The 26,141-nt window shown below is 51.5% G+C and overlaps 1 protein-coding gene across 27 annotated transcripts in view; it reads right to left on the reverse strand.

Moving 5' to 3' along the window:
• Positions 1–26,141, reverse strand: part of CACNA1D (calcium voltage-gated channel subunit alpha1 D) — a 347,101-nt gene that overhangs the window by 34,953 nt on the left and 286,007 nt on the right. For 14 of the 27 annotated variants that reach the window (XR_015151536.1, XR_015151535.1, XM_086367471.1 and 11 more), the window contains 7 exons: positions 24,487–24,645; positions 23,076–23,186; positions 12,611–12,694; positions 12,090–12,173; positions 4,355–4,483; positions 2,065–2,130; positions 8–99 (listed from right to left, as the gene is read on the reverse strand). Coding sequence is in view for 23 of the 27 variants with exons in the window: in XM_086367471.1 (XP_086223597.1) it covers positions 8–99; positions 2,065–2,130; positions 4,355–4,483; positions 12,090–12,173; positions 12,611–12,694; positions 23,076–23,186; positions 24,487–24,645 (725 nt within the window). In the remaining 4 variants the exon portion in view is untranslated. Of the gene's footprint in view, positions 1–7; positions 100–1,561; positions 1,680–2,064; positions 2,131–4,354; positions 4,484–4,896; positions 4,942–12,089; positions 12,174–12,610; positions 12,695–23,075; positions 23,187–24,486; positions 24,646–26,141 lie in introns of all 27 variants that reach the window. The other 13 variants (XM_086367475.1, XM_086367474.1, XM_086367472.1 and 10 more) reach the window with 7 other exon arrangements.

Below are 26,141 nucleotides of genomic sequence, written 5' to 3' on the forward strand. Positions count from 1 at the left end.
CGGTCACCTGAAGAGCAGCAGCACCGCCTGGGGAAAGGTCTGGAAATTGTTGTTTCTGTTGATCTGGTTGTTATCTCTCATGGCCACTTTCCCGAACATCTAGAGAGAGAAATTATTAGGGGAAAAAGAAAAAATTTTATCATATGGAGGAAAAAAAAAAAAAAAGCCCTCCACATGTGAATTTAGAACTCAAGTTCAGTCAATACCCAAAATGCCTGGCACTTGATTCATCCCACTGAGGTGTGCTGGGCTCTCTTCTAACCACTGGGCACATCCTCAGCTCGGCAAGTTCCTACCCTGGGGAAGGGACGCAGAAATAACCAGACAGGCAGCCCTCCCAATGGGAGTTCGGCTGGTCCAGCCCCACAGGAAGCACAGAACAGGCTCAGGGGATCCCTGAGGCTGGGGGCTGGCACCAGGGAAGGCTTGCAGGAGAAGTGAGGATTAGGACTGGACTGAAGGGTAAGGAGAACCCAGTCAGGCGACAAGGAGGGCAAAGGGTTCTCCAGGCAGAGGGTGCAAGGCCTGCAAAGGAGCAGAAGAGACATGGCCTGGGTACTCCAGGAAATGAAGCCAAAGTGAATGTGATAGACAGACCAAAGACAGGCTGTGGACAAGCACAGGGGGCTGGTGGGCTTTGCTGTAAGGGCCAGGAGAAGTTACTGAGTGCTTCACTCACAGAGATTATAGAAGCAGACTGACATTTAGGAAGAGCCTGATGCCAAGCCAAGACTCTTCAGTGAACATGGGGTGGTACGTGTGATGCAGTTTGCAGTTCTCTGTAACACTTAAGTTTTACATGAGGACGTTATGGCATAAAAGACCTTTCAGGGCCCAGAGCACCAAAAGCCGCTGAAATACAGGGGCTCAAGCACACTGACTCTTCATTCAAAACCCCTGGTGACATGGAATCTAGAAAGATGGTACTGATGAACCTATTTGCAGGGCGACAGTGAAGATACAGACTCAGAGAACAGACTTACGGACAAGGGCGGGGGGCCGCGGTGGAGGAAGGAGAGGGTGAGGTGAATGCAGAGGGTAGCATGGAGGCATATACGCTACCATACGTAAAATAGGTAGCCAACGGGAATTCGCTGTATGACTCAGGGAACTCAAACCGGGGCTCTGTAACAACCTAGAGCAGTGGCAAAGGGTAGGATGTGGGAGGAAGGTTCAAGAGGGAGGGGACATGTGTACAGCTATGACTAATTCATGTTGATGTATGGCAGAAATCAAACCAAGACTGTGAAGCAATTATCCCTCAATTAAAAATAAATACACAAGTAAAAACCCTGGTGAGTCCTGGTGACTTACACATGCTTCTCTGCTTTAAGAATACAAAAGTCGGGACCACCACGTCTCTGCCACTGGAATACTTCTCCTCCTCCTCATCACAGCACTCCCTGACCTGAACCAGTGGAGAGCAGGGCAGAGAGACCCCGGGGTGGAGGGTATCCAGGACCAGGCTCCTTCACCTCCCTCTCCCCACAGAGGCTCTGCCCCAACCCAGCCACTTCATGTTAGGCTCAGTTGTTAGTGAGCTCCTGTCCCCTCTTCACACCTCACGAGGGGATGGAGAGCAGACCCCAGGTCACAGGAGGGCTTGCTTGCATGCTTCTTTTTAGAGGGGCGCTTCTGAGGCAAGATAATGGCTCACTTCAGCCCCAGCATCTGAAATGCTTTCAGATGATAAACAGATTTTAGTATCACTCAGTATCCTTTTAGCAACTGTGGTACAGAAAACAGGACAATTACGGCTTCTTTCAGTACTGCACTTGTCTACACTCAACTGTGGGTTTTCCCCATCAGTTGGCTCTCCTCAGACACAGATCGGGGGTGGGGAGAGCCCTAAAGTCACCTTAACCTCCTCACACCCTTCTAACCCTGGGGCTCTTGCTGGTACAAGCCCTGTCCCGCAGGGCCAAGTCTTTCTCAACTTTATTGCTCTTTAGCAGCCAAGCCGGGCTAAAAACCCATGACCTGCCTTTCCAGTCCACCTGTCCCAAGAGCAGCATGCTGGGGCGATGCAGCAAAGGGATCCAGGGGAGAGGTGCTGGAGCATACCTGCATGCCGATGACCGCGTAGATGAAGAACAGCATGGCGATGAGAAGGGCGACATACGGGAGCGCCTGGAAGACAGGAGGTACTCGGGTCAGTGTGAGCCTCCGGCCCCTGCAGCACCGATGGCTTGGGGGCGGGGAGGGGAGAAACTGAAGGCCCACATAGGGAACACCCTCTATTCTTTTCCATGCTATACTGAAAGGACATCAGTAGTGAGGAAGAGCTTTGTAAATAAACCCCAGCGCAGCAGCACAGCTTCAGCCCTGAGGACAGCAGCCCATACACCTCTGCTTACGAAGCTGCAGGCATAATGTGCTGGCCACGGTCATCAACAGTGTGTCCTCCTCTTAAATAGTGTTACCTCTCACAATAATGCTTAAATAACTGTTGGATTCCTTTGTGAAACTACTGTAATTGATAAAATGATTCCAAACTGCTTGCTTCCTTCTTTTGTGGGTGTGTCTGCAGCGGGAGCAAGCAGCTGTTTTGCAAAGGAACATCTTTATTTAAAATCACCTTGTATCTGCTGAAGTACTTCCTTAGAGTGAAGTGTTAGGAGTGGAAACTGGGTCAGAGGGGAAGAACTACTTTTTGGCTGTGGCTGTAGAAAGCAAGACACTTTTCTTAAAATGCACCCTTTTTGAAAGAAATGCAGAGCTGGGGGCTGGGACGGGGAGGAAAAGGAGCTAGCCCTGTGGTGGCTAAGCCTAGGCTCTCCTTAGGAACATCAGATAAAAGCATGGGTGTGAGATCAGACAGACCCCTGGTCTTTTAAGCCAAGGCTCCTCAAATGCTTTTCTCCCTCATCTCAGGTGACAGAATACATCCATGTGCTCAGCATGCCTCCAGGGAGTGCCCAGATTGTTAAGGCCAAGCTCACATGCATAAAGCCTCCACTTGTTCTCCTATCTGAGAAAGGTCATCAGACAGCCAGTGGCTAAAAAGCCTCCCGACTTGTGCCAGGTCTGGGTCTGTGACTGCCAGCTTGGCCCAGAGCGGCTGCACCATCATGACAGCTGGGCTGGTTAACAGCCCCACAGGGTTAGTTTCCGGCTGTCCTTGTCATACCAACATGCGTTTTCTCCCTAGATAAGTGTTGAAGAATTTTGTTGGCACAGCTTCTCAATTTTTATGGTCCGCTACTTGGTGACATGAATTTATCTATAGTGACCAAAACCTTTTTAAAAAGGACGAATGACATTACTGCAGGGAATCATTCTATCTTTACAGCAGCTCAGTCACAAACATTGGTGCTCTGCATTAATAACAACAGCCTAGGCTTTAATCCCTTTCCAGGACCTAAGCTCCCCTGCCTGGAACCCCCACTGGCCCTGTCTCTCTCAGAGCCACAGCCCGGCTCCTTCCACAACCTCACTTTCCCCAGCAGGACTCGTGAATTTCCTTCGAGCCTCTGGACTGACCTCCTTGCCCAGATGCACACCTTCTCCTCTTCACCTGTTAAAGATCTGCCCACTGTGGAAAAATGCCTCCTGGGATATTAACAACAGTTACTTGAGACGTGGGGTGGGTTGTTCTCTGTGTATCTTTGGATAACTTCCTTTGTTAATGTGAGCATTTATAGCTTTTGAATTAAAAACTGTCAAAAGATAAAGAAATGAAGATCCATGACTTATTTTCTAATGTTTGTGTGCATCTACAAGCTCCCCAAGTGGTGTACCTCTGGATAAGAATGTGGGCCCCTCCCAATGGAGTAAGTCCAAAAGACTGGAATATCTGGTGTGGGGTGCCAGAAGGTACAGGAGAAGCTGCGTTCTGTTTGGAGCAGCTTGGAGAGCACAGCTGACAAAGGGGACTGGTTTATACCTAGATGCCCTCCACTATGCAACCCTGCCAGGCACAGGATAACCCAGGATGGGGGACGGTGTGCTGGCCCAGGCCAGTTGGTCTCTTGACTTTGTATTTATCAACAGGTTAGCCACCGGACTGGACTGTGGCAGCCTTACGACGCTTCCAGGGATCGGCTGGGACCCTCCCTCTCTCAGACATCACCATTCACCCCGGGCGTGAAGCCCTATATCTCTGTCCGTCTTGGAAATGCCACAGAGCTCTCAGCTGCGGGTCCTTACTGCTCTTTCTTCTGCTTCCTTAAGCAACTCATTCTAAGTGATTTTCCCAAGCAATGCTGGGCGGTCTCTTCCGCGTTTTATGTCCTCCATGGACCTTGATGATCACAGTGGTCCTGCCGAAGGGAGGGTGGATCCTCTATGATAGGGAACGACCTCTGACTTACATATGATCTTCAAAGAAGCCCCTGGCATGGATGGCTCTTACCTGGAAGGACTTAATAAAAGTCCACAGCAGCGTCCGGATGCCTTCCCCCCTGCTGAGAAGCTTCACCAATCGCATCACTCGGAAAAGACGGAAAAAGGTGATGGAGATTCTATTGCTCTCTTCAGAGTTCTGAAGGGTTATCATGGAGAGGTCAAACCCAATGGAAAGTAGAACATGCAACACTTTCAGAAAAACAGCAACAGATGCACACAGAGGTGGCAGAGGTAAGAATTCAAGATGTGTTTCTAGGGCTTTTGCACCTTACAAAGCATGATATGAAAGGAGAAGTTACATGCTAACAACACAGGGCTTTGGAAAACTGCGTCCACACAGCACATGCATGTCCACGTGGTCTAGAGTGTTAAGAGGAGGACGCTGGGCTGGTCAAGAGTACTGGACACTGATGATGAATGCAAACCACTGCAGACACTGTTCTGGAAGGACAATCATGGAGAATACAGAACAACTAGTGGAGGACTCGACATGGCCAAATAAACTCAAGGGAAAGACCCAGCCCCCTGGGGACTAGTCACTGATCTTACCCCAGGTGTAGCGGTTGGGACAGGGACACTTTCACTTTCAGTTGGCTTTAAGAAATCAAAGATCGAAAATGCATTAATGAACTAGGAAGGAAGCTGGGGTTCAGGAGAATAGCCCCTCCCCGCTTTTAAACATTCTGTGGTTTGTGTCTCAGGAGAACCCATGTGCTTCCTCCCTGAGGAAATGCCACGGCACTGCCTGGGGCTGGACTTGAAGGCGGGCAGCCACTGACGCAAGCCACGGACACACTCCTTGCCAATCGACACCCCAGGACGTGATGTTCCAAGGCTGACAGACATCCAGTAGAAGATAACGCTACAAGACCTCGGGGTCCCCACACGCAGAAATGCAGGGTGGGATTCTATTTTCTTAGTCGGGGTTGTGGGTCTGAGGAACGAACTGCTCTGAGGGAAACCATTCCTAACCCTGGGGAACAGGATGACTCTACCCAACAGGGAAAACTGAGTGGGAGCTGCCTGTGGTCCTCAAACCTCCCAGACTCCACTCTGCTCCCAGGCCCACAGAACTGGTGGGGCTGAGTCGGAGCACACCGGAGAGGGGCTGGTTACCCCCTGAAGCTGTCACGGCCCCACTGAGAAGGCTCTGCTCTAGATAACTCCTGGGAAGAAGCAGCCTAGCACCAGCGTGCCCTGGGCTTCTTCAGCACTGCCTCACCTGAGGTCTGGCTGGGCTCTGGTCCCCAGGGTGCAGAATCCCAGCCCTTGCTGCCCTGTGCTCACCTGCCTCCCTACTCAGGCTGGGAGGCCCCAGGGGCAGGGGCCTCACCTCATTCCAGTCAGTGCCCAGCACAGTGTCTGGCACTTATCAGAGGTTCAGTAAGTGATTATGAGAATGCAAAGAGGTTGTAAGCCAACTCACAAATATCAGGAGGCATCTTCAAATTCAACAACGATGGCTGAACAAGAGTTGGGAAGTGCCAGCCTTCCCTCCAGTGGGGTCACCTCTGCTGAAGCGGCCAGGCTACCGGGCAGCCAGCACAGGAAGGGGGCTCTTCTGGTTGAGGGGCCATGAACTGCCGGGCGCTCTCCAGGCCTCTAGGGAGCCTCCCTGCATGGCGTGTCTGTACAGCTAAGGGATGTGCATGCATGCCCGGATGCATACAACAATCAGCTGGGTTCTCCTCCCTGGAGATAACAGGAGAGGAAAAACTCCCTTCTGAAGGCTCACTCTTGTTTACGGCTGCCTCCTAAGACCAAAACTAAAACTCTGTAAAATTCATAAAATATAAGGCATTTGGGCACGACATCTCACAACTGAAATTCAACAATGAGATTATGAAGCTAGGACTAACAGGTTCTGGAGGGGTTAGGAAGGGGTCCCGGCTTCAGCTGGGATGCTCTTTTTACATTCCTTCTATTATCTCACCTCAAAAGAGACTGTATCTCCTTAAAGGGACAGATGATGGTTTTTAACTCATGACTGTAACAAATGAAGGACTTTGTTTACCTGCTTTCCCACACCATCTCCCTCAGGGCTATGTGCAGGGGGCTCCAGTCTCACCCACACAGCTGGCCTGTGAGGAGGTGTGTGCATGTGTATGTGTGCTCAAGGAGACCAGAGTGTGTACCAGACAACACTCTGTGGGATACTTTTGCAAAGTCGTGTTAGACCTGCAAGAGAATAAAAGGCTGCTGGTCGGGGACCACACTCTTTTTGGCCATGACCTGGCTCAAGCCTCTCCAGGAGGGGCCTGGCTGACCCCTCCCTAGCCTGCTCCAAGAATGACCGAGCTTGTACACCCCGCTGGTGACATGGGAAAGTTAGCTGCCAAACGGACTTTTGAAGCGTATGTCTCTTTTTCAACTGCTGTCTCTGAAGTATGCCAGATCTTGGGCTACGAACATGAAATCATGGGTATTCTTGTTCAAAAAAACAAAAAGGAGGAAGAGATAGCATTTGTGGAGGGACAAGGCAGCACGGCATGCAAGAATGGGAGCACAGGGCAAACAGCACAGCAGGCTGCATGCGCTCCCAGAGCAGCCTGGGACGCCCCTCCCCAGCCCCCACATGCTCTGCTGGGCAGGGAGGATGTGAGCAGCCTGGGACGCCCCTCCCCAGCCCCCACATGCTCTGCTGGGCAGGGAGGATGTGAGCAGCCTGGGACGCCCCTCCCCAGCCCCCACATGCTATGCTGGGCAGGGAGGATGTCACTGGTAGCACTCGGGGAAAAGTCCAAGTTGCCAAAATATCTTCCAAACTGAGGGACCCTGAGGATGGCTTTCCTAAACTACAAACGCCAGCCCGATGAAAAGGGCAGGCCAGCTCTCACCCTGAGCTACCCATAGGAACTATCTGGGGATCTTTAACACTCTGACGCCTGGTTCCAACTCCAAAGATTCTTATTTAAAGGACCTGGAGTATGCCCAAGCTTTGGGTATTTTTAAAAGCTCCCAGGTGGTTCCAACTCAGCCTGTCACTCACAACAGCTCATTCCCTTTAGATGTGGAGCAGCCACACAGAGTGGGGCCACCAGAAAAGCCCACACAGGCTGTTACAGCTAAGCAATGGCTTCTTCTGGGGTTGATGAGGGTTCAGTACTCAGAAGGATGCAAACTGAGTAGGGCCATCCCCATCTTCCATGAGGGATGGAGGCGGCTCACAAACCCAGGGAGCTGGCGAAGGGTATAAATGGACCCTGAGCAAGACACCACTCTGCCAGACTCCTGGGATCAACCACAGGACACTCCTAGAGGCCAGGACACTAGGGAAGGTCTCAGTCCCCAGGAAGCTTCTACAGACAGCACTGAGGGTTAAACGATCAGTCTTCAATAGTGGGGTTTCCAGGGTCATCCTGGGCCCTGGGCTAGATGGCCTTGCTAGCTCCTTCCTGAGATGCCAGTCTTCGTTCTGAAACCCTACAGGAGCATGGACCCTCAGCCTTAGGAAGCCAAACTATACACCAGGGTCTGGAAAGCCCCTTCCCACAGGGCTCCTAAGCAGGCTCTTGAGATGTAGGCTCCAGGCCAACCCCTCTGCAGCCACAGGAGTCAAATGAGTCCTGAGTTCCCCAAGTGCACAGGGAGCAGTCAGCATTTAAGCATTAAGTCTCATCTTTTCCCCCAAAAAACTGAAAGGATGCCATTTTCCAATCCAGACACAAAGCAAACCAAGTGAAACTGAAAGGGGCTCAGTCGTGTCCGACTCTTTGCGACCCCATAAGACTGTACAGTCCGTGGAATTCTCCAGGCCAGAATTCTGGAATGGGTAGCCATTCCCCTCTCCAGGGGATCTTCCCAAGCCAGGGATTGAACCCAGGTCTCCCACATTGCAGGCAGACTCTTTACCAGCTGAGCCACTAGGGAAGCCTGCGTTTACGCATTAAGTCTCATCTTTTCCTGAAAAAGCTGAAAGGATGTTGTTTTCCAATCCAGACAGGAAGCAAGCCAGCATCCCAGCAAATCAGTTACTCTGAAGCATACTGGGGAATTCCTATGGGGAGCCTCTGACTTCTGACCTGACAGGTAACACCTCTGGCATGGAAGGCTTCTGTATTAGGGATTGCTGAGTCTGTCTCCAGAAACCAGCTACCTGGTTCCTGGAAAAGGGTGAGCATACAGCATGGAGGGCTGAGCAACCTGACTGTGGATTCAGAACAAGAGACGGAGGATAGCTGTGGGCCACCTGGTCCACCCTGGGTCCACAAGTCAGCGACAGTTCTGACGTGCCTGGGAGTGGGCTCCCTACTGTTGCTCTTGAGTACCAACAATGCAGACATGGCTTCTAAACAAGTGTGCTGCCTCCCCAGTAGCAACGACACAGGCCAAGTCTAAATGTCAGCGACAGCCATTCTCTGGGTTATGGAGAATATGAGGCTGGGTCATTTCTCCACTCTAGGAACAAACAGGCATCAAAGAAGGAGCAAAAATGAGCCCGCCAGTCCTCATCTGACATTTTAGCAGCTTGATGTTGTGATGACCAACTGTGATGAAGACAAGTCCAAGAGAGCTCTCAAACCACGACTGTGGCTAGGTGGGTGTTGGGGAGGAGGGAGCAGGATGAAGAGGGTTGGGTGAGCATGCAAGCCGACAACGGAAAGGGCCATCCAAACTGTTTTCACAAAGAGCACAAACGCAGGCTCGATTTCTCACTCCCAGGTCAGATCAATTCATTCCTGTGACTACGCTGGTCTGTCACAGAGCCACGTGTGACTGACCAAGATGGCCCCAGCTCAGGTGCCAGGCTGGAGACACAAAATAGGGCCCAGCAAACAATGTAGATGACCACGACCCACAGCACTCCTGTGAAATTCAGCAAAAACCAAAGGTGGGGAAGCCAAAGACAAGAATACAGTCTTTTGAGTGCTTTTGCTTTAACGACTTCACCGTATATATGTTTATATATACTTGCCGCTACAATTTTCTAAAAACAAAACCAACATGAAAATCAATTAGGCAACAGAAAAGATCAACAGAGGTTGGGAGAGACAGCACAGCAAATTAGACATTGCGAAAAATGATGACTTATGGCAGCTAAAAACAGCCAACGATGGACCAAGAATATTCATGCTCAGCTGAGTCAGGAGTGCAAGGGATAGGCCACCAGGGAAATCCTGTGTGCTGCTTCCCTGCGGAAATCGGCGTGGGAGAGGGCGGGCTGGAGGAGCCACCAGTTACACTGCGAGAGTTATGTCACCAGAGGTTAAGGACACCTAGTCTCTCTTGTCTCTGTGCTGTGGCCTGCGGGTCATAGATGCCCAGTGAAGATGTGATGAAGGACTGAGTAAACGAGAAGGTGGCCGTGAGCATCCCTTCTACACGGAGGCCCAGCACAGAAATGCTGAGGCCCCTAAGGTCCCCTACTGGCCCAGGGCCTTGAACTGGCACTGCTCCCGGCTCAGGGAGGTTCGGTCTCAGGCTCCATCTGACCAGGGGAAAGGTCACAGTTACTGAAAAACAGTACAAGGATGTTAACCGGTGTGATTTTTGAAAGCCTGATGGAATGTCAATGAAAGCCTGTACTGCACAGACACCCCAGAGTCAAATGCTAACTACAAAATGGTCTGCGGGCTTTTATAGACCTGGGGCTTTCCTGACCAATGCAAGGTGAAGGAGGACACATCTGAGACACTGCTGAGCAGGGCTGAACCAGAGGGAAGGTGCAGTGGGCTCAGCCCCAGCACGTGGTGAGGCAGCCAGGAAGCTGCGTGTGCTTCTGCGGGTGCACCGAACGGGGGTCAGGCATTACAGAGGCGGGCTGAACACCTGGTGCACAGACCTTGGTCATATCCTGGCACACAGAAACTAAGCATGAACTCCACCACCTGCACGACAGCACTCCAAGGAGGTCTACTCCAAGTATCATTTATGGTATTTGCATTAGAGACCATCTCTGACTTAAGGGTCTGGTTCCAGAATGTTCACATAAGTTTTCTTTGATGGAGGCTGTAAGTGCTGTATGTGGTGAGATGATTAGGCAGGGAGATGTCTGATCGTAAACTGAGAAGAGAGCCCAGGGCCACCCAGGGAGGGTCCTGCTGTTCTCCCAGCATCAGATTATTTTATAACCAAGCATAATTTACACATGAGGAATGGCAATTTTATACCTGACTCGGGGAGTATTTCACATAAAGTGGAATTTATAGACATCTAAGCTTATGGAGGTTGGCGGATCTAAGTACCTAAGTCTAACAAAATACCATTTCAGTACCTGGTCATGGCATGAAGTTGAGTGTCACGAGGCTTAACTCACATCCTCAAGGACACAGTAAGTTCATTTCCCTTATTATTACAAGGAAAATCTACATTTAAGGTAACGATGTTCTATCTCCCTAACACTTTGGAGTTTTTTAGCAAGTACATTCATAAATACTCCTATCATTTTATCATTGCAATGTACCTACGAAGCAGGGAAGGCAGACATCATTCACCCTGGTGGGTCCATGAGGGAACTGAGGCCCAGGTCCAGCGGTCCACTATTCTATACTCCACTATCAGCCTGGCCCCCAAAGCAGTGGCATACAGAGACCTCCTTCTCCTTATTTGATACACGCTGTCTGGGCACCAGGATGGACCATACGATCCCACAGATGTCAGCCAGGCAAAGCGTGGCAACCCATTCCCAGGCAGGCATCAGGGGCAGAGGGTCAGGCTGGTACCATGGAGCAGGAAGCCCCGCACAGCACACAGCAACCCACCCCATGCTCCACCCATCCCTGCAGAGGGCTCCACACAACCTGGGCACGCGCTGGGGACAGACCAGGTGGGCAGGGCCTGTTCTGTCCGCAACAGGCCCCCCTGGTCGAGGCATGGGTCAGATCCCAGAGGGGCCAGTGAGAGGCGGTGCTGCCCTTTTTTGGAGCCTCTGAGTTTTGAGAAAGGCTCTCTGGATGTTTCCTAAAGGGTGCAGGGGGTGTCACTCCATCTACCACACTGCTCCCAACACAGGATTCAACTGGGTGCAATGCAGGAGTGCTGACACCCTCTCCTGATACACTCGAGGGCCTCCTTGCCTGGCTTGGGGCCGCCTTCGATCTGCATCACTACTTGGGAGCTAGGACGGGGACGTTCTCCAGTGTCACCAGTAGGGCAGGGTACAGGTGAGGATATCTAGGGCATGGCTGTGGGGTTTCCCTCCTGTGCCTCCACAGAACCACGGTGGGCACCAGGGCTCAAATTATCAACTCTGTTTTCCAGCTGGAAAAATTGAGGCATGAAGCAGCTGGGGGCCTTGCCAAGGTCAGACAGCTACCGAGCGGCAACGCTCACATACCCACACAACTAACTCCCAGCCCCTAACATCTTAAGAAGGTCTTTACTAATCATGTTTTCATTCCAAAATGGCAATTCCACGTTTACTTCCCCACTGTCATTCAGGGGAAGGGGATGGGGGCGGGAGGGAAAATAGTCTTTTGGAACAAAAGTGAAAGTCGTTCAGTTGTGTCTTGACTGTTTACGACCCCATACACTATACAGTCCATGCAATTTTCCAGGCCAGAATACTGGAGTGGGTAGCCGTTCCCTTCTCCAGGGGATCTTCCCAATCCAGGGATCGAACTGGGGTTTTTGCATTGCAGGCGGATTCTGTACCACCTGAACTACCAAGGAAGCCCTTGGAACAAATGTGTGCGTGAATTTCTAAACGTGTATAGAGACGCATGGGGGAGGGTTTCTGGTCTCTTCCACGTTAGACTTAACGAAAACAATTAGGTTTATAGGACACAAAGTTGGCTACTTACATTCACTTCAGTTATAGCAATATCAACGACGCTACCAACAACAATTAAGGCATCAAAAGTGTTCCATGCATCAGTGAAATAGTGCTGTTAGGCAAGCAGCCAGAAGCCACAGAAGGGAGGAAGCACAACAGGAAAAAAAGAAGAAAAGGACAGTGTTATCAAAGGGGAACATTCTAGCACGGAGCCGCTTGGCTACTTAAAAAATCGCCCTAAAATAAAAATATACTAGGTACGTCATTTTGGGTATCGCTTCTGACAGAGCAAATAAAAACAGTCACGAGTCTGTCTTGCCCTGCCTACTGTACCATCGTCAGTCCCGCCAAAGACCATTCGTGTCTCAAAAGGCTTGCGGATCAAGTTCTACACTAAAAGGCCTCTCTTCCATGCTCTCCCTAGCAAACTCCTGGTTTTGGATCAAGTGCGATCGGGCTCTGTGACTTGTCCAGGTGATGCAGTGCAGGGTGGGGGGGGTGTGCAGACAGAGACAGGACGGGAGGCACCCTGGGCGGGCACATACTCACGTCGGCTTCGCTGAGGGCCACGTCTACAATGCTGCCGATTACGATGAGGGAGTCAAAGGTGTTCCAGGCGTCACTAAAGTACCCCTGGACAGAGCAGGCAGGGGCAGATGTTCATGAGCATGTAGGAGGGAGACGCCATGCCGACCACATGGGGACATACCCAGGCCCCGCAGCACCCACGGAAACCAGGAGCCAAAGGGACATGACCACACCGTCCACCAGTGGAGAGGGATGTGGGGTGGGGCACCTAAATGTGTGAAAGAGTCCATACACACTTGCAAACACACACATGCATGCACGCACACTCAATGCAGATCTTGGTCCTAGGCGGCACTGGACCAAGCCACATACCTGCAGGACAAATAAGAGGGAGGCACGTGGCGATCCTGCCCTGGCACCCAGAGTCACAACCCCAAGCTGAGGGAGGAGAAGGCCCTCCTACTCCTTGCATGGGGTCCCCAACTACCCCACTTCCTTTACCCCCACTTGAGCACTATGACCGGCATTTCACACATTCTCACTGTGTGCCCTTGAAACAAACCAGTATCCCTGCCCCTCCTCGCCAGTCCAAGTACTGCAGAGGGCATGTCCTGAAAGGATGTCCTCACAGAGTTCTCGGTCAAAGGGACACGAAGGTTTACAGGGAGACAGCCTGGCAATGCACATGGTCCAGGTACAGAGATGCAGGCAGGGGGTCAGTGCAGGCAAGGTCTCATGGGGGAGGAGCACTGAGCTAGGGTGATGATGGTCGAGGCTCCAATTGTCCCCCAGAGCAGCGTCAACCCCTCAAGAGGCTCCTCTTTCTCTCCTGTCTTTCCCTCCCTCTGCATCCTCCAGGCTGAGAGGGCTCCTCTCCATCCTGCAAGCCCCCCAGAGGCCTCTGCGATCCTGGCCTCTCCAACCCTATGCTACCTGCCCACATCCACTTCCTCCTTTAGGCTCAGCTCAAATGCCAACGCCCTGATGGCTTCTTTGCAGGTCCTCCTCACCTGCAGCTCCCATCCTGGGGAGTCGGAATCTCTCTTGTTCTCTGCAGCTGTGATCACTAAACCTGAGGTCTGTGCCTGAAGGTCAACCCTGGGATAAGCCCTCTGAGAACGAGGACTGTGCTGACTGCTCTGCCCACCCCACCCCCCACCCCACTCCACCCCCTGATGAATCTCACCCCCAGCCCAGGGCTCTGAGCTCAGATAGTGCCTGACACGTGGTGATGCCTCCTCCTTCCATCAGCATGCCTCCTCCAGGTCATTCAGCTCTGCTCTATTGTCATTGTTTTGGGTTCTTGTATCTTGTGGAAGGTAGAACATCCCTAGGATGTAACTTAAAAATCCATGTACGCATGGCACACACTCTGCATCCTTTTCTGGGCTCAGCACAGTAGGGGCTATATTAGTGCCTGTCATCTCCTGATAGTCCCCAGGAAGCCCTCCACTGGAAGGCGTAGTGGGAGCTCTGTACCCAGAGGCTTCTGGTTGCAAGGCCAACACCTGAAAATCCACTGTGTCTTTTCAACAAGACAGGACATGTTGTGGAAATAAAAACTCCACTCTGAACTAAATAAAAAGGGGCCCAGCATGCTTACAACTGGGTGTACTTAGTGCTGGATCAAGAAGACCAGAACGGAAGGTTCTGTGAAGTGTCAGGCCCCAGGAACTGGTATCAAGTGCAGACCCAGAGGGAGCCGCTGCAGAGCCCGGGCCCTTTATGCCACTGTGGAGAAGGTGGACAGGCTGGCTGTTCCAGTAGCTGTGGTAGAGATGTCCATCCTGATCACTGTTAATCACCCCAAGTGCATTTACAGGGGAGCTCTAACACTGCCTGAGGGTTCGGGATTTTTAAACAATTTCATCTTAAAGAATGTACAACCTTCCCGACCAGCTGCCATGACTTCTGACCACAGCCCCCCATCTCCTCTCCCCTCCCTGCCCACAGTCCCAGCACCTCCCTCACAGTTCCTCACCCTCATGACTGCCACCTCCCAGACCCCTCTGTCAGCCTCTAATCAGTAAGCAAAAGCTTGCCTGCCCCAACTCTGTGATCTGTGGTACACGTTACGTGTCTGACGGGAGGGCCTGCTCAATAAATACCACATCTCACATCTTAGAGCTCCTCTTCTCACGAGGCGGGGCTCTTGGCTGGCCAAACTGAGGAGAACGGCGCCCCCATGTGAGGACAGGGCTGGTGCCCCTCAACAGACTGGCCGCGCTGGGCAGCGATGAGACCAGCACCCGGCCGCAAAGGCACAATCTGCTTCCCTCACCCAGGATGGCGCTGGACCACACAGTCAGCTGATGACGCAGTGGGCGTAACGCCGCCACTGTACCGGACTGTGAGAACACACGTTTATTTTCAGATTATTTGCATCACTGCGGACAGTAACGCACAGAGGGCTAACTGGCGGCCTAGCCACAGAGCACACTCTTGCAGGCAGAGCCTGTCCTTTCTTTAGGGGTTTAACAGCAACGCAGAGTCACAGAGCACGTGCAGGGCCTTCCCCTCACCTCAAGAGAGGAACTGATGCCTTAGAAACACGTGGTCCTCAGGAGCGACTGGGCCTCAAGAGACACAGAGACCAGTAAAGACCCACTGTCCCTCCTGTTGCATCCCGCACACAGTCAGCCCCTGTCTTGTCCTGCTGTGGCACCTCCCTTAGCGGAGGCCACACCCACCGCCTGTGCACTCAGGCCCACTCTGCTTTGGACTTTATTCTGCAGGAGCTCCTCGCAGGAGTCCCTGTCTCTCCAGAGCGATCAGTGTTCACCTCTGGACCACTCCTATCAGCCTATGAACTATTCTCCAGCTGGCCCACCCTGGTCCATTGTGACGTATAAAGTCACTCAGAACCAACCTGACAGCAACTTGACCTTTGGGGTTCCAGAACTCTTTGGCAACCTCATCAACTCCCTCTCCAGAGAGTTTACTGTACTCACTAAATCGTGCCCAAATTTCAGAGGGTTCCTGGACTGACACCCCTAATCTAGGAGACAGGAGGCTCGAGTTGGTGCAGGTGCCTGGAATCCGTAGGCTCTGGCCAGGTGGCTCCGCTAGGGGTCCAGGGGAGGCAGAAAATGCCAGCCCTCCCCTTCTTCCCACATCCCATTTCCCTGTTTAGTAGCCTCCTCTGTAATAAAGTCACTGTCAATGAGTATGACTCAGCCCCCACCCTTCCCATCAAAGTCACCACAGTATCTGGTGACCAGCAGATTAGGCCAGGGCTTCCAGCACAGCACTGCCTTCATGCTCTCTCCTCTTAGCCTGTGACAGGAGGGTCTCCTACAACTGAATGCTGAGGCTGGGGGCCCGCATGTGGAACCAGCAGGCCCTAGCAGCCCAGTCAGAGTTGGCCCTTATTATTGTTTTCCTTTCTCACCCATTTGAAAGAACCAAGCAAGTCATTCCCAAGCAATAACATCGATTATTGGAAAATACTTCTGACTCTGGAAATTCAAAACATAACCCAGATTAACGTGGACATAGGACCAGGAAGTTTGCTGTTTCTGAGAACTCCGTCCTGATTGTCCATCAGTGTCATCTCCTGCCCAACTACAGGCTCCTGGGAGCCAAGTTGGACCCACAGCCAGGACAGAGTACAGGCGCAGCATGGGTTAGGCAGCAAGGTGTTTGTAGTGGAAACGAGAAGACCAAGTCCATGCTCTTTTTGCTGCCTGGAGTCTCTTTGCAGATCGAAGAAGCTGAGGCAATCACTGGCCTTTTGGGGTTTACTGAGGCAGCTGAATGAGGCAGTTTTCATTCCAATCCCAAAGAAAGACAATGCCAAAGAATACTCAAACTACCGTACAATTGCACTCAGCTCACATGCTAGTAAAATAATGCTCAAAATTCTCCAAGCCAGGCTTCAGCAGTACATGAACCATGAACTTCCAGATGTTCAAAGTGGTTTTAGAAAAGGCAGAGGAACCAGAGATCAAATTGCCAACATCCGTTGGATCATCGAAAAACCAAGAGAGTTCCTGAAAAACATCTATTTCTGCTTTATTGACTATGCCAAAGCCTTTGACTGTGTGGATCACAATAAACTACGGAAAATTCTGAAAGAGATAGGAATACCAGACCACCTGACCTGCCTCTTGAGAAACCTGTATGCAGGTCAGGAAGCAACAGTTAGAACTGGATGTGGACCACCAGACTGGTTCCAAATAGGAAAAGGAGTACGTCAAGGCTATATATTGTCATCCTGCCTATTTAACTTATATGCAGAATACATCATAAGAAACGCTGGGCTGGAAGAAGCACAAGCTGGAATTCAGATTGCCAGGAGAAATATCAATAACCTCAGATATGCAGATGACACCACCCTTATGGCAGAAAGTGAAGAGGAACTAAAAAGCCTCTTGGTGAAAGTGAAAGAGGAGAGTGAAAAAGTTGGCTTAAAGTTCAACATTCGGAAAACGAAGATCGTGGCATCTGGTCCCATCACTTCATGGGAAATAGATGGAGAAACAGTGAAACAGTGGCTGACTTTATTTTGGGGGGCCCCAAAATCACTGCAGATGGTGATTGCAGCCATGAAATTAAAAGAAGCTTACTCCTTGGAAGGAAAGTTATGACCAACCTAGATAGCATATTCAAAAGCAGAGATATTACTTGGCCACCAAAGGTCCGTCTAGTCAAGGCTATGGTTTTTCCAGTGGTCATGTATGGATGTGAGAGTTGGACTTTGAAGAAAGCTGAGTGCCAAAGAATTGATGCTTTTTAACTGTGATGTTGGAGAAGACTCTTGAGAGTCCCCTAGACTGCAAGGAGATCCAACCAGTCCATCCTAAAGGAGATCAGTCCTGGGTGTTCATTGGAAGGACTGATGCTGAAGCTGAAACTCCAATACTTTGGCCACCTCATGCGAAGAGTTGACTCATTGGAAAAGATCCTGATGCTGGGAGGGATTGGGGGCAGGAGGAGAAGGGGACGATAGAGGAATAGATGGCTGGATGGTATCACCGACTCAATGGACGTGAGTCTGAGTGAACTCCGGAAGTTGGTGATGGACAGGGAGGCCTGGCGTGCTGTGATTTATGGGGTCACATAGAGTCGGACACGATTGAGCGACTGAACTGAAGTGAGGCAGCTGAATCACCTACCAACTTCTTCTAGGGATTATCTAGGAAGCATTCAACCCAAGGGTTGACCCATCGTGCCAGCTTTGGGCAGAAACTGTTAACTCACAGCTTTCTAACCAGCATAAGCTTTCCCAAAGGGCAAGCGGAGGCTTGGAGAAAAACACATTCATATTTGGTCACTCTGCTCTGCCTAAACCCCTGTGATGGAAGAGCAGGTAGTGTCTGATGCCAAGAGCCTGAACTCACAGGCTTACCTGTCCATTCTTTTCTTCCTACCATCACTTTTCTGAGTAACCTGCATGTAGCAGGCACTGCGTGAGACAAACACGGCCCAGCCTGTGACCTTGAGCAGCTGCTCATCAGCTAATGGAGGGAGAGACATGGGTGGAACTGATGTTGACAATGCACACTGATCATCTAACAGAAGCACGTGTGCAGGGAGAGTTGACTCTGGCTGGGCTGGGGGGACACTGTCATGAGGAGCCCACATTCCAGACAGGCCTTAAAAGACAGCAAGGTGGACAAAGGGCTTCCAGGCACAGAAGCATGAGCCATGGAGAAGTCCAGCAGGCTGACAGTTGGGGATGGGGGCAGAGGAGGAATGGCCAGGAGCTCACAACCAGAAATGTGGCAGACGTGTAAGTGCGCCAGTGTTTGGTGCTGGACTTTGAATACTCAACAAAGAAATACCTCCCCCCACACCCAAGCCCGCCACACACACACAATAGATGCACGGTCACCTTTGGGTTTACAAGCGAGTGCACAGAAGGTGAAGGGAAAGGGCCGAGGCCAGAGGCAGGAGATGGTTCAGCAGCTGAGTGACGCAGGAGGGAGTAGGGCAGTGGAGGCTGGGGTGAGACAAGCTGGCCACGAAGCCCTGGGCATGGACGTGTCTTACCAGGGGAGAAGGAGACCAGGAGGGAGCTGTGGACAGCTGAGCCCACAGATGAGCCTGATATCAAGTTCTAGTTAAGGAGAGGCGTATTTCCTCTTAAGTGTTTTGGCTGCTGCTGCTGCTAAGTCGCTTCAGTCGTGTCCAACTCTGTGCCACCCCATAGACGGCAGCCCACCAGGCTCCCCTGTCCCTGGGATTCTCCAGGCAAGAACACTGGAGTGGGTTGCCATTTTTTGGCATTAAAACACATCACTGAGATATATGCACTCACTGATGAACTGAAAAGACAGTATCGAGGTTTCATTCCAGGAAGTGCAAAATATACTCCAGGAAAACTGCCGGTGCTGACTGAGCAGCCTTATTTCTGCCAGGGACCCAGGGGAGGGAATGCTGTCCTGGGAGGTGGACGGAACCAGGTGCCCAGTGTTTGCCGCATGTCTGCTCTGCACAGTAGCAGGAGGACAGTGCTCAACCGCTTTCTTCTTCCTCCAAACCCAGTAACTCGACTTTTTCCACACTCCAGTGTCTTGGTGTGTAGATCAGGCATTTTCAAGGCACAGTTGACCCTTGAACAATGCGGGTTTGAAATGTGCAGGTCCACATACAAGCAGATATTTTTCAATAGTAAATTTCACAGCATAATGTGGTCCGTGGTTGGATGAATCCATGGATGCAGGGGAACCTCAGATAAGGAGGAGCCACTCTAAGTTATACTTGGATTAACCCGAATGTTGTTCAAAGGTCAAATGTAGAACCAAGAGCAAAATGCTTAGCATTCTAAACCGTGGGAACAAAGTGTGGCTCCCTGAAGAAAGGCCGATAGCAGAGGCAGGTAACATAGTTGAACACGTGTTGGACAAAACACCACACGGGTGGCTTCCAGAAGCACAAAGAAGGAGACAAAGCCCTCCTTCGGGCAAGAGAACCACTGGAGGATTCCAGCAGCTGCCCCTCGGGAGAATTGGAGGGGAAGGCCAGGGGAACGAGACTTGTTTCTTACTCACATCAGGGCCCACCTTTCAAAACCCTAGGGCGCCCGGGTCACTCCAAGTGCGTGAGGTCAATGCCCAATGGGTGGGTCTTCCCTGGGGAGCTGACACCACCCACTGAACAGCCTACTTGCCCTGCCCTCACTCCCTGGCTCTCTGGCCTCTCGACACCTTCCATGCTTGCTGAACTCACACTCCAAACAACTCTCTCCCTGGAAGGATCCCACCTCCCCACCAGGGAAGCTCCCAGCTTTGTGGGAGGTGGTTCCTACTTCCATCCCCCAGCTCGGCCCTTCCTGCTTATGGAGACTGGGTGATCTCAGCTCGCAGAGCCTCAGACCATGTCCCCCTAAATGTGCTCTCAAGAGGCCCCCTTACCAGCCAGGCCTTGCAGAGAAAAGAAGTCAGGTTCCTCCACTGGTCGGAACCCTTTCTCTTGCGATGCCTTCTCGCTTCCAGGAGGGACTCTCACCTCACCACGCCACTTCAGGCTGTGCTCCACACAGCAGCGTAGCCGCCAACAGTACCCCCAGGCTCCTGCCTCCCTCACTATACCCCATCTCCAGCTCTGGTGCCTCCACACTCCTGACCCTCTACCTGCGAGCACTTCTCTCCCACTGAACCCACCTCCGCTCAGCCCCCAGCACCCCCTCTGCCTTCACCAGATGGCACCTGCCAGCAGGCAATCTGCCCAGCATTCACTGACTGATTCCTGAGTGCCAGGGCTGGGAAGTCTCCAGGGACCCTGTGGGTCTGTCAAGTGGGAGCACTGATCCTGGGCGGGACCCGCATGGTAGGCAACTCGCAAACTCAGTTGGGCCAAGGGCTATCCGGACGGCCACCAGGAGGGCTGTTTTCACGGCCACCCATCGGCCAGCATGCCCGACGAGAGCCCCCATCCAGCCACCACGCTGCTACACTGAGGCCCACCTGAGCTAACTTCACTCTTCGTATTTCTACGACAAAATAGCTGCAATCCCATCTCTCTTGCCAGATGCCAAAAAGTTCTCCCAGAAGGTGTGTCCCTCACCGTGGAGAACACGACCCCAGAGGACCCTGTGATTTGAGCATTGCCGGAGAGACAAAGACTTTCTGGACTGAAGCTGCTGGGCCAGGTTCCCAGCCCTCTGTCTTCCTGGCCGTCTCCCTCACAGAGATTCTCCCCTCGGCTGCCTCTGCCACGTGCTTCCTCAGTCCCACTGCCTCTGACGGGGAGCAGGGCCTCATGGACTTCTCTGCGGAAGGCCTGACCTTGCTTTGCTAACACAAAAGAGGAGACAGGAGAGTCAGGAAGTGTTTTAAGAAGAGCTTTGCTTCTTGGTGAAATGACTCTCTCTGGCTCCTCCAGACACACAGTGACAACATAAAATCTGTCTGCTTCACACGTACAGCGACAGTGCCCCTCTAGTGTAGATATGCTGCTGCTGCTGCTGCTAAGTCGCTTCAGTCGTGTCCAACTCTGTGCGACCCCATAGATGGCAGCCCATCAGGCTCCTCCATCCCTGGGATTCTCCCGGCAGGAACACTGGAGTGGGTTGCCGTTTCCTTTTCCAATGCATGAATGTGAAAAGTGAAAGTGAAGTTACTCAGTTGTGTCTGACTCCTAGCGACCTCATGGACTGCAGCCTACCAGGCTCTTCCATCCATGGGATTTTCCAGGCAAGAGTACTGGAGTGGGGTGCCAGTGCCTTCTCCGAGAGATGCTGCTGCTGCCATAAAGATTTCTCTCACTTCTAATCTGAAGTTGTCTTCTGCTGTAAAAATACCTTGTGGAGGAAAACTACAAAGCAGCGCAGTTTCTAACGGAAATCACTCATTTTAAAACTCGGATCTATCAGTACTGATTATAAATTAGCTACTGACTTCCCCTTGGCCACTGAACTCCCCTCCCAGCTTTGTTATCAGCGGCCACTGGACACAGCCACCGACAGCGCACACACGCAGACACACACAGACTCACACGTGTGCCATGGGCAATGTGCCTTCTGGGAGCTTCATCACCGGGTGGGGGGAAGACAGGGCTCAGGGATCTGGGAAATGTTCCATAGATACGTTCCGTGTTGCCTGGATCAAGTACTTTCAAAGTTCTTATTCTGCAACCTTTCCATCAGTCCAGACAAATACTGTTCAGAGATGGAAAGGGCACAGGGATACAAACCAAAATCGCAAAGGAAATCCAGAAGAGTTTGGGAGGGGAGGAAATGTGTATGTATGGAGATATGGACAAGTCACAGGAAACAGCATCTGGCCATGCAGAAGTGCCAAATCTGACCCCACTGCAATCACCCCGATCAGTCACTTACAAGTGCCCTTTCTTTTTGGTCCACAAAGATCTGATAAAGATGGCATAGAAATTAATTCGAATTAAAGAAAGGAACAGTTCTGAATTAGAATCCCACTAAAGTATGGAGTATGTGAAACCATCATTTCGTAATCCAGGTCTTACTTAGATCAGTATTGTCAGATACTTTCCACACCAATGAACAAATACTGGGGGTCGCTAAACTCATTCTCTAACTTGGATGGGTGGAGGGTTTGCTAGTAAAGAAACTGAGGGTCAGATGTCCCACAGTTGAGCGTGGACCTACTCCTCCGTCTAGTTTCAGGACAAAGGAACATCACTGTTTGCTGAGGAGGACGCCAGTGGTCACAGTGACAGTCCTGGCATGTGTACAGCATGGGGCTGTGTGCCAGGCCAGGCATTCCAGTAAGCATGGCACACAGAGTGATTCTTACTCCTCTAAACCATGCTATGAAACAGGACTACTAGTGTCCTCATTTCATGGATGAGGAAATGGGAGTCGCAGAGCAGAGCAGTCACTCGCTTGGGGGTTTGAATCCAGTCTGCTTCCAGACTCGCGCATCTTCCCCACACCGTACTGTCCGTCTCTCACACTATGCATTGACAACTGTGGGCTGGACGCACGGCCTCCCCCAGGGGACGTAATATGCAGAGCAGTCCACACAGTTTAAAATAAATGTCCTGTTTTGTCTTAAAGTGAAGAGAAATTTTTCTAAATTAAACACACGAAAGATGGTATGGCTCTGAGAGGTCTGCAGCTGGTCGAATTTTCCATCAAAGGTGAAAAAGATGCTGTAGACCAAGAACAAAGAAAACTGAAGTTTTTATGCTGGAAATCTAAAAGTAACATCAGGGCAGAATTATATCTGATGGGTTCTGTGAAAGCAATGTCTCCAATGCTCAAGTAAGGAGGTGAGTTTCTGAGACAGTGTGACACATGCTCTTCTAGAAACAGAAAATCTGGTTTCAAAACAATCTTCACTGTGCAAATTCCTAATTTGCTCTTTTTCTCAGAATTGTTTTTATGAGGTTTAGGTTTTACAAATTTATTTTCCCCTGTGTACATAGATGCCCTTATCAGGTGATAACCTAGTTATCAGCCAGAACCATTCAGCATAATCCAGAAACACAAGACTAACGGGAAATGCGCACTTCTCGGAGATGATTCAGCAACAGCCCTTGACAAATGACTTCAGCAACTTACCTTAGGCTTAAATGCAATGACTTTCAAAACCATCTCGACAGTGAACACCCCAGTGAAGACCATGTTCAGGATGTCCATGGCGTCATTAAACATCTTGGACTGCTCGTAGTGCTGTGGATGGAGGCAGAGGCACAGTTCTCAGGGTCTGCTCCAGATTTGCAAAAGGAGGCTCCCCAGCCCTCCAGCCCCAAGCAAGCATCCATCCCACACTTGGACATCGAGGTGACCTCCCCATCCAGCACCCTCTCCCAGTGATCCTACCGACCCTGCACGGGCACATGGCTGACCCCCCACAAAGTGCAGGAGCCTCGACAAGATGAGGGTGACTGAACAATGAAGGGAAAAGAAATCCATTTCCTCTGCTCAGGATAAAGGGAATCCACCCTTTCTCCCGCCAGGGTTTATATTCAGGCCCTTGACCCAGGTACAATGCAGAAGACACCCACAGGTCTATGGACAAACGTACGACTCAGTTAGGTCTACATTTTATGCCATTTAGGCCTATGTTCAATCAAAGTCAGTATTATCTTGACTGTATGCTTTTCCCTACATCAGCAGAGGATCCTTTTCATTCATAAAGAATTCTTCAATTTAAGGAAAGGGCCAGAAAATGTATCCTTGGCTGTCTTTAGAGCCATTTTCCAGACAACACCGGTTTGCTCAAATCCTTACAGTCAGTGGGAAACTGAAACTAGACCTCAGCCACTCTCGTCCTGGCACAACAGCCATCAGGCAGTGTGAGTGCTGGAAACGGTCAGTCCCGCTCTGAAATTCAACATGGCCAACTGATGGGAGCTGCAGCTCCTGCTCCCAGCATGAACAAGGAGAGGAGGTCACACAGGTCAGACTCCATACTCCACGAACCAGAAAGTTTCCCACCATCATGCTGAGAGTGACTTGAGGATAAGAATGTCACTCAGATGGTCCCAGGGCAAAGTGCCTGACACAAGTCATCCAGCATCAACTGTCTCCCACTTTACCAACAAAGAAAGCCAGGCCTGGCGGATGAAAATAACTTGCCCTGGATCACCCAGGGGCTGAGGAGTCAAGTCAGGATTGAATCCCCTGTCTTTTCAGCTCCACACTGACAGAGCTTGAGTCCTCACCCACTCCCTGGCCACAGGAGCCCACAGGAAAGGTTTACAGACTGGAAGGCCATGCTAAGGCTCCACAGAAATGTCACTGATGGTCACAATGTATATACAGTCAGTCTCTTATGCAAAAGAGTGCCTGTAAACTCCTGCCCTGGCAACTGCTAGCCAGAATGGGAGTCTGGCCAAACTGCAGCCCAGACTCATCCGAAAAGCAAAGCCTTCCTCCTGTGAGGGGGCGGCATTCCACCCTCAGGATCTGGGGCGTGGGGCTGCGCCGAAGGCCCACATGTGATCCGCGTGGCTGTCTCCATTTTTACCTGCATGGCCAAGCAGAGTGTGTTGAGCATGATGAGGACAAACATCATGTATTCGAAAGGCGAGGAGTTCACCACGTACCAGAACTTGTACTGGTAGGGGTTTTTGGGGATGTATCTCCGCAGCGGACGTGCCTTCAAGGCGTATTCAACACACTGACGCTGCAATGGCAGAAAAGAGCAACGGGGGTCCTGAGCACGTCTATGGAAGAAGGACACAGTTCTCGTCTGCCCTGAAAAGCCGGTGTACACCTACTGGGAAGGACCATGGATGACGGGAAACCGCCACAGCAACCCCCAAGGGTACCACTCAGCATCACTGACAATGGACCCCCAGATCCATCACCTCATCCACCCCCCACAGCAGCCTTGGAGGGTACGTGGAACAGCCAACATGCTTTCATTTTGCTTATTAAAAGACTGAGGTCCTGTAGTGCATTAAGCAGAGATGCAAGGCCTTGATCCCCATCTCTGCCTGCCATTCCTCAATGCTGGAATGGTGGAATTCTCCTGCCCAGGAAAAGAAGCCAAATAATGAGAGGCAAGGAAATCTTCAAGAATCAGAGGGGCTGGGCTGATTCCCTGAGACTGGAGGTCCCTGGCTGCTCCAGGAGGGACCCACATAAGACATCACCCAGAAGGAGAAGCGAGGGTGTTAACCCTGAGCATCTAGTGGTGAGTGAGCTGAGTGTCTGCTGAGAACTTATGAGGCTCAGGAGCTCGTTGAGTTCATCTCAGAACCCCAGGACATGGTCTGTGATGACAGCCAGGGCACTGCCCCAGGCACTCACATGGGGGCCGAGACCAGTGCACCACGTGCAGCCAGCATAGAGGAGCCTCCAGCCTCGAAAGCCTTCAGCTCAGCATCAGACCCTCCTGGCTCCTTGGCCCTCACTAACCCCTATTCTCGGCTCTGTCTCTGGATTCTGACTTTGGACAGGCTCCTCTCCATCCAAGGCCTGGCTCTGCTGTGACCTCACATACTGCCTCTTGGGACCCCTGATCGGAGCCTCTTTGGGACCTTGTGGTGACCTAGTTTGAGCTCGGCTGCTGCTTGGGTCCTGCCCTGACGCTCTTCTTCCTTGGCGGTGGTCAGGAGGGTGAAGAGCTGAGCCAGGCCTCCCTCAGACTGTGGCTGATACAATCTGCAGGCGCACCCGACGAGAGTGACATCTCCCTGAAAACCCGGCAGTCCTCGTGTTTCCCCTGGCGGGGATGCTATAGCCCGAGACAGACGGTCTCACCACGCATGGCCACTTCCCCCCAGGAAGCCCGGGCTGGCATATGACCCTTGCTCACTATGTAATCATCAGAGATGGCTACTGATAGAGGGCCTGGGGGAAACTCCCAAAACACAATCTCCGTCTCACAGACTACTTTTCAGGGCTGAAAGTTAACTCGTTAATGTCCTCAATTAAAAAGAGATAAGGGAGCTAACCCAGACAGGAGGGGGGAAGCACCCACAGTCACAGAGCAGGTTCAGGGAGAATACGACCAGACCCAGTCTCCCAGCCCTCTCACATCATCAAGCAAGCAGAGCCAAAGGCCCCCATGTCTGTCAGCTTGGTTAAAACGAGGTGCAGGGTCAAGAGAGAGTGGTTCCAGTGCAATCTTGGTCTCAAGGTTAAAGTTAGTAACTTTCCCTGTGCTGTGAGAGG

The sequence above is a fragment of the Bos grunniens genome, chromosome 22, assembly GCF_055505025.1.
Source record: "Bos grunniens cultivar Pamir isolate PY7600 chromosome 22, Bosgru_T2T1.0, whole genome shotgun sequence".
Taxonomy (NCBI): domain Eukaryota; kingdom Metazoa; phylum Chordata; class Mammalia; order Artiodactyla; family Bovidae; genus Bos; species Bos grunniens.